This window comes from Kryptolebias marmoratus, linkage group LG12 (assembly GCF_001649575.2).
Source record: "Kryptolebias marmoratus isolate JLee-2015 linkage group LG12, ASM164957v2, whole genome shotgun sequence".
Classification (NCBI taxonomy): Eukaryota; Metazoa; Chordata; class Actinopteri; order Cyprinodontiformes; family Rivulidae; genus Kryptolebias; species Kryptolebias marmoratus.
In genome coordinates this window covers 18,768,046-18,779,679 of record NC_051441.1, presented here as the reverse complement: position 1 = coordinate 18,779,679, position 11,634 = coordinate 18,768,046, and the positions used below count along the sequence as shown (strand labels likewise).

The 11,634-nt window shown below is 40.4% G+C and overlaps 1 protein-coding gene across 3 annotated transcripts in view; it reads right to left on the bottom strand.

The window, feature by feature from the left end:
* Positions 1-914: 914 nt before the first annotated feature.
* plppr2a (phospholipid phosphatase related 2a) overlaps positions 915-11,634 on the bottom strand; it is a 58,026-nt gene continuing 47,306 nt past the window's right edge. Inside the window, exons 4-8 of one of the 3 annotated variants that reach the window (XM_017435653.3) lie at positions 8,792-8,912; positions 7,993-8,243; positions 7,530-7,706; positions 5,977-6,120; positions 915-4,305 (exon numbers count right to left, since the gene is read on the bottom strand). In XM_017435653.3, the coding sequence (XP_017291142.1) occupies positions 4,270-4,305; positions 5,977-6,120; positions 7,530-7,706; positions 7,993-8,243; positions 8,792-8,912 (729 nt within the window). In that variant the 3' untranslated portion in view covers positions 915-4,269. Of the gene's footprint in view, positions 4,567-5,976; positions 6,121-7,529; positions 7,707-7,992; positions 8,244-8,791; positions 8,913-11,634 lie in introns of all 3 variants that reach the window. The other 2 variants (XM_017435650.3, XM_017435651.3) reach the window with 2 other exon arrangements.

Genomic DNA, 11,634 nt, shown 5'->3' with positions numbered 1-11,634 from the left:
CCTCTGTTTTCTTTACCCGCTTTTTCCTTTCCAGGTCATGGGGAGCTGGTGTCTATCTCCAGCAATCATTGTGTGAGAGGTTGGGGACATCCTGGACAGGTCTCCAGTACATCACAGGGACTCATAGAGACAAACGAGACATTCATATCACACACTCACACCTAGGGACAATTAAGAGTTACCAATTAACCCCACATGTGTGGATTTTTTTTTCACTGGGAGGAAACTAGAGTACCAGGAGAAAACCCACTCATGCATGGACATGTGAACTCAACATCGAAAGGCTGGGAGGCGAACCTGTGACCTTTTTACTGTGAGGCGGCAGCGCAAACCACCGCTACACTACCCTAAATTTTCCATATAGCTCAATTTTTTTAGTAAGCCTACATTTTGTCCCCCTTGTTGCTTTATGTTATCTTTGAGTTTGAGATTCGTAACTATATTTATAAAACCTTAATAAAGCTTGATTTCTAACAAAACTATTATTATTACTTTGATTTTTTTTTTTGTCACTGAACATAGAAAAATGAGGACTTTTTTAACCAGCAGTCTCTGATTTTATATCCGTAGTTATCACCTGATTAACGTTCACATCAGACAACAGCTGTGTTTTGATTTTGAAATTTCAGGTGATGTGCTCACACACTAAATGCGCTTCTCCCTCTGACATCTCCAACAGAAATGTCTTTATATCTTTACATCACATTGGAGGAAAATGTCTTGTAAAAATGATCAAATGTCCAGCTCTTATATATGAGGTTTTAACACTGACAAGCCCTGCAGTTTCTAAAGTTACGATGGCACCGAATCTGATTTAATAGTCTCCCAGCTTAAACACTCAGAGTGAGTCATTTGGGGATTTTTTTTTAACCCCTCCAGTGTTGGTTCAGAGTAATTTAGCACCGACAAACATGTTCTCCATCATTCCAGGATCTTTATCCAGTCTCTACTCTGTGATGCGTGAGAAAAAATGATCCTGTCAGAAAAAAAGATGATATTTACAGTATCATACAAACAAGATTCAGAGTTACAAAGTGAATTAGAGAAGAGGGATGATAAGACTGGTAAAAGAGATGTGCATTTGTGTGCTTTTGGATATGTTCGGGTACAAACGCGTGCCGTTTTCCTTTGTTTTTTGTTTTTTTTTGTCCATGTATGTGTGTGTTATCCAGCAGGGGGAACCATTTTCACAGCACAGTGATGGAATTACAGCCAGCGGCACTTAGAAAAATGTTTGTCAAAAAAAGGAAAAAGGAGAACATATACTTGGGTTATGTGAAGGAGGAGTGCAAATGAAAATCAGCAAAACAGTCACGCCACCTGCGGTGCTCATGAAACCACACAGTATATACACAACAAATGAATACCTGCAGTTAGAAATAAATTAGAAAAGTTACAAGACACGGTTAGTCTGTAGAAGAAAAATGAAAAGATCCCTTATTTTCGGCATGAGGGATGTTTTAAATCCAGAGAATCAAAAAAAGTCAATTGCAGTCACAGATAATGGTTTGCATGAATGTCTGCAAAAAATAAAAATCCAAATATCAGCTCCTGAAAAAGATGTCCTTTAGGCAGCGTGAAGCTTGGCTTTGTCTTAATCAGCGTGTTTGTGTTTCTTGTTAAAACTAGGCGAAGTTGGAGCCGTATTAGAGGAGAACTGTAAAGAAGATATTCGGGTGAAAGTGTCTGCTCTTTTCTCCTGTTTGCTTTTGTCTGCTGCTTCTGCTGAGATATATGAAATATAAATCTGATCAGGGGAAACCTCATACAGAGGTGTGTGTCTGTGTGCGTATTAGGGTGACCTAATGCCCTGCATTGTGCAAGACCACACAGCAGTTTTAAAACATTTTTTTTCTCCTCCTCATCCCACAGACAGACGTGATGTTCCACATTTTGACTGGTTCTCAATAGTCATCGCAGCTCAAAAGAGGCCTTTAGGGTGGCATCTCACCGGGCCTGCAACTAGTGGGAATTATCTGACTTAAAACTTAGAGCAAATATGCACATTTTCACTGGGAATCACACTGGACCGCATTTCCCTGAACTCTCTGCAAAATGTGGTCCAACATTTGCTGGGAGTTTGCATACACACTGATAAAAAAAATAAATAAAAAAATACATACAAAAAGTAAATCCCCAAAATCTCTGCAGCTATTTGAGGAAAAACTTTGTCACGCAAATTTTCAAACATGTTGAAAATTGTTGCAACACAAGCGTGAGGCTCTGTGACTCCAGAGGAGGATTTAAGAACCCCTGCAAACATTTTGAGACATTTTGGAAACTCCCTTGCAAATGCTGCCTGCAATTTGTGGTCAACAGTTGCAGCCCAGTGAAAGAAAGGGTTGACTTTTTCTTTGCTTAAGCACTCATGGATCTTATGAGGGCTCTGTGTTTTATGTCTGCTCAATAGATGGGCTCAATGTCAATATTGAAGTGGCACAACAAAACCAAAAGCAAGAACAGAATTTCAGGAGATTGATGGTGATTTATCTGACTTGATTAGGTAAATTGAGTCAGATGAAACACTCATAGTGGATATGAAGAATAACTTATGGATACCTGAAGTGCTCATTTTGAGCAGGGATAACTGAATTATGAATATCTGAAATACGAAACCAATCTGACCACTTTAGGACTTTTTAGATATTTGGAAATAATTTGGAACTGCTGGTAGCCTACAGTTAAAACTGTAGATTTTTTTTATAGCAGTAGTAATACGATTGTGGATAATTTAAATTTCAACACTGACTTTAAAATAATGTCATTGTTTCAAAGTAAATAAATACAAACTATAATTGACATCTACAATAGTAATCAGAAAGAGCAGTAAGATTTGATTATGTAATAAATGGCCTGCCATACACTGGGTCAACTCCAGGGAGCAAACAGATAGAGGTTGAGTGCGCATGTGAGAGGTGAGCGTTAGAAACGTTATTGTTTGTTCAGATTAATATGCACACGTATTTCACTGAGCTCCTCTTTTTGGTACAAGTAGGACTCAATAATCTCTCCTTCCTGTTTGAACGGGACAGCAATTTTGATCATAAAAAGAATTAAAATTACATTTATGCTATAATACAAACAAAATATAAAACATGTTTTCACTTTACTCTTATTTATTTTTAATTCTTTTTATGATAGCAGCAAAAGCTCTGCCTTTTGGACCCCATGTCCCTGTTGTAAGGTCAAAGGTGAACCTATCCTCCACTCCCACAACCCTGAAGAGCGCCCATTCTCTAAACTGACTGGACACTCAACAGAAAACATATTCAGGGTGCAAATGGCAGATAACTTTTTTTTTTTTTCTCTAAATTTTCGTGTTGCCCCCCACAAGATGCTTCCCTGGGTGGTGAGCCATATTGCCCACATCAAAAGCCACTGCTGCTTAGAAGCAGTTTTATATTGTATTTAAATAATCAGAACCATCAAGGTTCTGTACTCTTCTACACAATTACGTCAGATTCATCATGGGTGAGCACATGTTCCACATTGAACCAAACAAAAACAAACTCTTTGTCCAACAGTTTGCTGGATCTGGTCACCCTAATGTGTGTGTGTGTGTGTGAATATGTGTGTGGAAGAAAAGGCAAAAAGTGCTAACAGAAAATAAAATGAAGAATGCCTGTTTCTGTGTGTGAGTGTTCTTGTGTGTATGGCTTGCTCGAGGGATGTTTGCACGGGTAAATCTCAGCAGCGCATGTTTCCTGCAGCGGATTTCTTTGGTCCAACATGGCAGCCTCCCCGCAGCGCGCCTTGAAGCTGTGTCTCGGGAGTTCGGAGTCTCTTTGATTCTGTCAGCACCTGCCTCTTGCAATCAGGTTTTAAAAAAAAAAAGAAAGAGGAAAAAAAAAAAGGTGGACAGTTTCTGTACGCCACAGTTCGATGTGTTTTTTTTTCTTTGCAGAGTTCACCGTAAAAAAAAGTGAGCTTTGCGTGATTGATTTCATACAAAAAAAAAAAGTACAAATTAAACACTAAATCAGTGTACCTGACTTTGTACTGAATGTTCTCAGTATTTACTGGGAGTCCAGCAAACGAAAAGTCTTCGGTATATTTCCTATCGGTTCCCCGGTCGTTGGGAGGGCAGCAGGGTGTCGGGCCGTATTTCTAGACCTGCGTGGAGTAGGAGCGGTGCAGCCTGGCGTGCCGCCCCGACGGATGGGCGGCGCAGCGCGGCGAGTGCTGCTCCGGCTGGTCTAGACTTCGCTGGAAATGGAGCGAGACGGTATGAGGACATCGGGGGTGGCGGGGAACCGATAGGGCTGATGGTCATGTGATCTCAGAGAGCGGAGATCTCTGCGGAGTCTGCAGGGGAAAGAGAGGAGTGAGAAAGAGAGAGGACGGTGGGGGTGGCGGGAGTGAAGAAAGAGGGAGGTGGAGGAAAAGAATAAAAACCGGAGCAAGGCGCCGGGATGGCGAGGTGGAGAACGAGGAGGAGGGAAAAACAGAAATAAGGCAACAGATGACAGAGATAGGGAGGGGTGTGACAACAAGATTCAGAGCTGGTTAAAATGGCTGGATGTAGGCGTTGTAAGGCGGGGAGGAGGCGGAGGAGAGTGCAGGATGCTGGAGGGGAGTGAGGGACAAGGAAGCAGATTGAGAGAAGAGGTGGGAGACAGAGGAGAAGAAGCAATCAGGTGAGGGTTAGTGACGGAGACAGACAACAGAGGACGCAAGACATTCAGATAACTACTTGGACAGCACCCCTGGGAGAATGTCTTTAGATAATACAGCACTTTTGAAGAGAAGATAAAACTTTATCAGCCTTCTGGAGTCAGACCTAATACTTTTTTTTACCTTCAGAAAAGTTTAATGGTCTTATTTAATTGCTTTTTTAATTTTGACACCTGCATTGAGCTCTCCTATAACAGAAAACATCAGCCTTGAATGTCCAGGTCTAAAAGTCATATCAAAAACCACTAATAACTATTAAAAGTTTGATCCTCCCCATAGGTGGTAAGTCTATGTGGAGGTGGCGTCCTTTCTCTTTTTTGGGTTTGACCCAGATGAGCCCCAAGAACCAAGGCTCAACCACTAGGTGCTTGCTGGCCCCTGGGTCGCGGTTTCCCTTTTCCTGGCGAGGTATTCTGATGTGACTGAGGTATATCTATCAAGGTTTTCAAATCGCCCTCCCCAGTTTGTCATGTGAGACCCTACCAAGGGCTAATGCCCCAAACAACATAGCCCCTAAGATGATGAGGGTTTGAGTACCCTTAGAGATGAGGTGAGAAGCTCCATCATCCAGAGGGAGCTTGGAGTAGAACTGCTATTCCGTCAAATTGAAAGAAGCCAGTTGAAGTAGTTCGGGCATTTGATTAGGATGCCTCCTGGACACCTCCCTTTAAAGGTTTTCCAGGCATATCCCACTGGGAAGAGACCCCGAGGCAGACCCAGAACATGCTGGAGGGATTATGTATCCTCTCTGGCCTGGAAACACTTTGGGATCCCACAGGAGGAGCTGGAGAGTGTCTCTGAGGAGAGGGAGGTCTGAGTTTTTCTCCTGGACTTGTTGCCTCTGCGACCCGACCATGGATAAGCAGTAAAAGATATATAGATGGACGGCAAAACAAAACACGGCTGGCTGGTTGCACACACTCAGAATTCAGAGTCACTGCCACAGAAAATTACCCTTTTTCTCACAATTTTGAGTTGCCAACTAGATTCCAATATTTGCAACCCAGTGTGATGCTACCTTCGGCAGGTGCACTAGAATTTAGTCTATCCTCTGGCTAACTTCACACAGCCAGAACAAAGCTATGTTCTTATCAGCGTGCAACAAGACTTTTGGTGTGCAAAGATGTAAAAGACTTATTTGGGTGTCTCGGTTGGTACCAGGGGTGCATGTAGGGCTCGGAGCATGCATGCTTGGTCTTTTTTTTAGGAGGAGGAAAGAAGGTTTCAGTTAAGAGACAAGGGGTGTTTATCTCAGCCATTTGGTGGGCACGGTTGTGCCTCACACCCACCCCCGCCCCTTACCTGAGTGCCACTTAACTTTTCAAGTGGACTCTCCACACATGGCAACGCCACCATGGGCATGCCCAGCACTGACTCAGGGCGTTGGGGTCGCAGTGGAGGCGGGCTGGGCTGAAACTGCTGGAAGTTGTTGATCACACAAGTCACCTAGAGACAGACAGTGTTAGAGAAAAACAGAAAGATTATTCATCTCTTTTCATACCTTGCAATGAAAATGAGATGCTTAGTCACATCTTTAAAGTGGCAATAAATGAATAGGTGTGTAAATGGATCTAATGAGAGCACAAAGTTTGAAGAATGGCAAATTCAAGAAAGTAATTTAAAGGACCTATTATGCTTTAAGAATATCTTAATGTAGCTATTTTGTGTAAAAGGTCTACAACGTTCAGAGGCCTGAAGTCAGTACAAAGAAAGTTATTGTTTCTGACCAAGCAAAAAGTGTTTCTGAACTTTCTGAAAAGTCACAAAAGGTCATGAACAATTACAGTAACACCTTACTTGTTGTAGATAGCTCTTTGAACGACCTCAGTTTGGAGAAACATACTTTAATTCTGAAACGTGACAAGCTAAGGGCTCATCTGTTTGGTGCCAAGACCAAAGTAGAACAACTTCAGTCTTAAATTTCATTACATTTTATGTGAATACCATTGTCGAATCATTGCATCATAATCAATTTTGCATTACAAGGTTATTTACATGCACTTTTATAATTATTTGCAAGCACAAATAGCTTGCTGCAACATTTCCAGCATGAATATCATAACATTTCTGACCAAATAACCGTGTAATGCAAAGTTGATGGTTGTTTAAAGATTTAGATAAAAGCATTTGTATAAACTACTTTGAAATCTTTGAGATTGGAGCTGTTTTTGGACAGCAGCAATCCCTTTTGGAAGTGGCAGTGTTTGGATTAGTTTGTGAATCCTAAAAGTTTATCGTACCGTCAATCCTGGAGTAGAAGTTGTTCTTGCTCATCCAATTTTCTCTTCCTGTCAATAGACACACCGGGGTGATGTCTCTATAGGCGAACTAACATGTTGAAAGTGTTGCTGCTAGAATGAGCAACATGTGTTGCACCATGCTTGCACATATTCCCAGTGTTATCCCAGTGTAGCAGAATGAAACAATGATGCTGCTGCTGCTGTATCCTCTAACTCTGGGCCACCTTTGTCTTTGCTGCTTGCTATTCCCACAACTAAATCTAGCTGCTGGACTTTGCCCCTTTATTTTGTTGGAGGCACAAGGCTTATTTAGTGCATAAGCTGAACAAAACAATGCATACATGACCCAAACTGAGATAGGCAAACTGCACAGGATGTTTTTTTTGTGCTATTCCCAACAACCGCACATCTTTTTTGTTGTTTTATACTGAAAAGCAACTTTCAAACAACTTGACATCAATTTCTACTCCTAAAAATACTCTTTTAAATATGATCACAGTCTAAACCACAGAAAAAAATTACAGCTAGACCAACAGTTCTTAAAACATAAAAATCTTTAACATATTTAGCAATTTTCCTTTATTCTTTGCCTTGACCCGCCTGCTTTCTCCTTACCAAGAAAACAGCAATGGCTCCACCCGTGAAGAACCCTGCCAGCACATCAGCCCAGTGGTTTCGGTACTCAGCCACCCTGACCACTCCCACCAGCACGGCGAGGCAGAGCAGGGTGAGACTGATGGTGGGCTTGGTGAGCCGCGTGCCCTTGGTCTTGAACACCAGCGTCACGTACATCTACAGAAAAGCACACGCACACAGCGGGGTACAACAAACCCAAGAAGACACAACGGGCATGCAAACACACAGACCAACTGCATGAGGCATGAACAAAACTAGGAAGTCAAAGACAGCATCTTCCCTGCTGTAGTCACAATCTTTGATTTACTAGAACATTTTGCAAGTCAAGAGAAATGGCATCTTAGCTGTGATTGAAATAAAACAGAAACTGAAACTGAGAACTATCAGCAGGGAGTAAGTAAGTGGGAGACAGTATGACCACCAGCAGCATGCTCCAACCTACCACTGTGTAGACTGCGGAGTACACGCTGAGTGCTGCATCCTTAGATGGGAAGGATTTACGTGCAGATATGACGATCAGCGGGTTGCCCGTGCAGGCACGCCGCTCTGTGATGTACTGCATGGTTGACTGACAGCCTAACGCTGTGTAGTTTGGTCGGCAGGCGGACAGGAAGTGAGGCGTCTGGTTTCCTGTCACCACCTGGCCGGCATTCGCGAAAATGGTGGTGGTGAACAAACCAAAGGCATACACGCCTGGGTACGAGACAAGAACAAGGAAGGGTCTGATTCAGTAGGGAAAGTTTCTAAAAGTGGCGATAAAGAAGCTTTAATTTTTCTAAGGTTTTTGCATATCAGATAAAAACAGATTAAATGTTTGCCTGAGATTAGTATCAGAATGTGAGCACTGAGATAAAATAGACGATACGTTGTTTTTTTTTTTTTTTCCTCCTCCTAAAATAGCTTTAACACATTATTTTCAGTTGAGGTGTGAAATTGCAGCAGAAATCTTCACCTCAGCTAATTACGCTCAGGATGCAAATTTGCAAGCTGCTTAATATTCATGTCACTTTTCCTGCCAGGATCCTGAATATTCTACCTCAAAGATTACAGCTCGTTTAATCATCCAATTAACAGCTGCGTGTCGACAAACTGAACTGTAACGGGTCACGTTTTCACAACTCAACCTTGTCTCTGACAGTGTCTTGATCCGTCTCTTGTTGTTTTATACTTTTCCCGATAAAATCCCTGCATGAGGATGCAACGAGGCTTTTCACAGGAGGGTAAAGAACAGGGAGGCTCACCTAAGAAGCGAACTATGCGTCTGAGTAAGGGGTTGAAGTAGCAGCAGTCTGCAGTGACGATGGTCTTCTCCTGGGTTCCCTCTGCCTTGATGAAAAATGCACATAGTTCTCCAAAAAGAATCTGTGCACGAAAAAGACACAAAAATGGTATACATTCTTAGTATTCTTTAGCACATACACTAAGGTTGTGTATGCGCTGGTAAGCTCTGGTTTGAGGCTGATTCCTAAAAGCCTGCAGACATTAAATAGAACAATACAGTGTGGTTCAATATGCGACTGAATCTCAATGTGTTGAATTAATAATATGCAACAAAGCAAAAAGTGACTCTTATGTCAAATATTAGACCTTTAAAAAATGTCATATATTAACAGGCCTTGTTTTTAAATTGACAAAAAAACTCTTTGATAAAACCTGAAACACAATTAGCAAAAATACACGTCAATGGGGCGTAATGCAAAATTTAAAAAACTGTCAGGCAGCTGATGTGTTTAACACTCTTTCAGTGAGTCAGCACTGATCAGCAACATGCTTTTTTTGCATTATAAATAATAAAATATCAGTTAACCTTTCACAATATGGTCTTTTATCACTGCCAAACGCAGAAAAGATAGCCTCTTACTGACATTCACATGCTGCTGTAAACAAACATAGCCTCACTATTAATAACATAACCCTAATTATTACCCACCGCCAAAAGGTGAAAGGTGGGTGATGATGTTTTTGCACGTGTCTGTGTGCATTCATGCGATCATTTGTCTCTCATGAAAAATATCTCATGAATAAGTGGATGTATTTATTTTACTTAAATTCCAAGCAAGTAATCATTGCATATAATTTGTAAACATCTGATTAACTAATGGGGTCAATCCGATTCAAGATGGCCACCACTGCTAATCAACCATAACAAGCACAAAAATGACTATAATTTAGTGAATTTCACAGACATTTACCTACAGTTTGATGATTTAGTGACCAAGAATCATTCACAACACACTCACTTAGCTGATCCACTCAGAATCTTGCTATATTGTGGGAGACAGTGTTATTTTTCAAGGTATGATTAAAACACATATCTCAACATAAAGGCATCTTAGTTTAAATCTCTGGCATAAAAGGTGATGGGTGGTGTGCATTTGTTTGATGGAAAGACAGGCCTTTAAATAATAAAGTAATTTATTTTTATTTAACCAGTATTATACAGATAATCCCAGTAAGACACAGGATCTAATTCTCAAGAGAGATCTGTTTTAAGGGAACATAAGAGATAATCTTATACCTACAAACAAATACAATCCAACTAATACCAGTCACAACAATAAAATAGTTTATTGAGAATTTATATTTATTGATTTATACTGGTGCTTCAACAGTTCTACCCCTAAACTGTAGGTGTTGCTAAAGAGAAAATAATACCACTGCATGGCAAGAATGGCACAAAAAGAGGAGTGGTACCGAAGCGCCAGTCTCCATACACAAACCTAAATACATATTTTTCATTTTTCTGCTGTACGTTGAAGCAGATGCCTGTAGAATTGAATCAGCTTAATAACACTTCAAGAAATATTTAAATGAATTGGATTTTATTGATGCAAAGATGTTTACCAATGCATCTACGCGTAATCCTTAATCTGCAGCAGTTGCAGCTACTCTACAAAACCAATTGTATCATGTTTATACATCTGTGATTTGGTACAAATTGATGTATCTTCATTTTTATAGTACATAGCATAAGGTTTGTTGGTGCACCTGGTTCCCTATTACCAACTGTATTAGAATTATACTCTTTAAAGAACACACAAAGCACACTAAGTAAGGATGTTTGTGTTTAGTCGTTATTTCTTTGCTGTGTAACAATGCCTCTTGGCAGCAAATTTTATACCATGTCTGTTTATTTCCCCTTAAACAGTGCCACATTTGTTTAGAAGATGCATTTGCGGGTTGAGCAGCAGAGTTGTGTATGTGGGCTGTGTGCCCACCAGAAACTTGCCAAATCTCTGCCAGTGGTATACTCCACATGTTGACCATCAGGTGCCAATTAGGTTAGTATCTGTAAGCACAAACCCTGCTACTTTGACAAATTGGTTTCTGGTGTTTTTCTCACTACAAACAACACACTTTTCATTTAAACATAGACGTTCAATAAAAAAATAAATAAACAGCTTTTTGACATCATGTGCTCTTCAGTAAACTACAGAGAGGAACATTTTATCCTTATGACACGCAGTCCTGATATTATAATCATTGGTGTCCAGAGGCCTCAGTGTAAAAGGGGGACTTAGACGTTTTTCTTTTCTGACCCACCAGATGAGATGTTTTATTATTTTTCTTGATTTTTGGTTGACCTGAGAGGGTAACAGTGATGTTAAATGTCTTTCATTTGTACACTGAGCACTTTGAAAACTAATCTTCAGAAACGGCACGTCCTTCCACCTGAGTAATTCAGTCCTAAAATGTTCTAAAAAGTTTATTTGCTTCTGCCAGTGCCTACAGTGAAAACATAGATAACCAAACTTAGTATTCGTACCTCCTAAATTTAATCAGGTTTTCTTTAATAATATTTTTCCTCTCCAAACTGTGACTATTAGGTCACAGTCTAAAGGGTTAAACGTTCAAACCCCACTGTAAACAAGACTCAAACAGGAGAAACTGACATCACAAATAACCAGACTGTAAACTGAAAAAATATAGACAATGCAGACCAACATAATAGTGGAAAACATTACAAGTGCAAACATATACAGGTGCTGGTCATAAAATTAGAATATCATGAAAAAGTAGATTGATTTCAGTAATTCCATTTAAAAAGTGAAACTTGTATATTATATTCATACATTACATACAA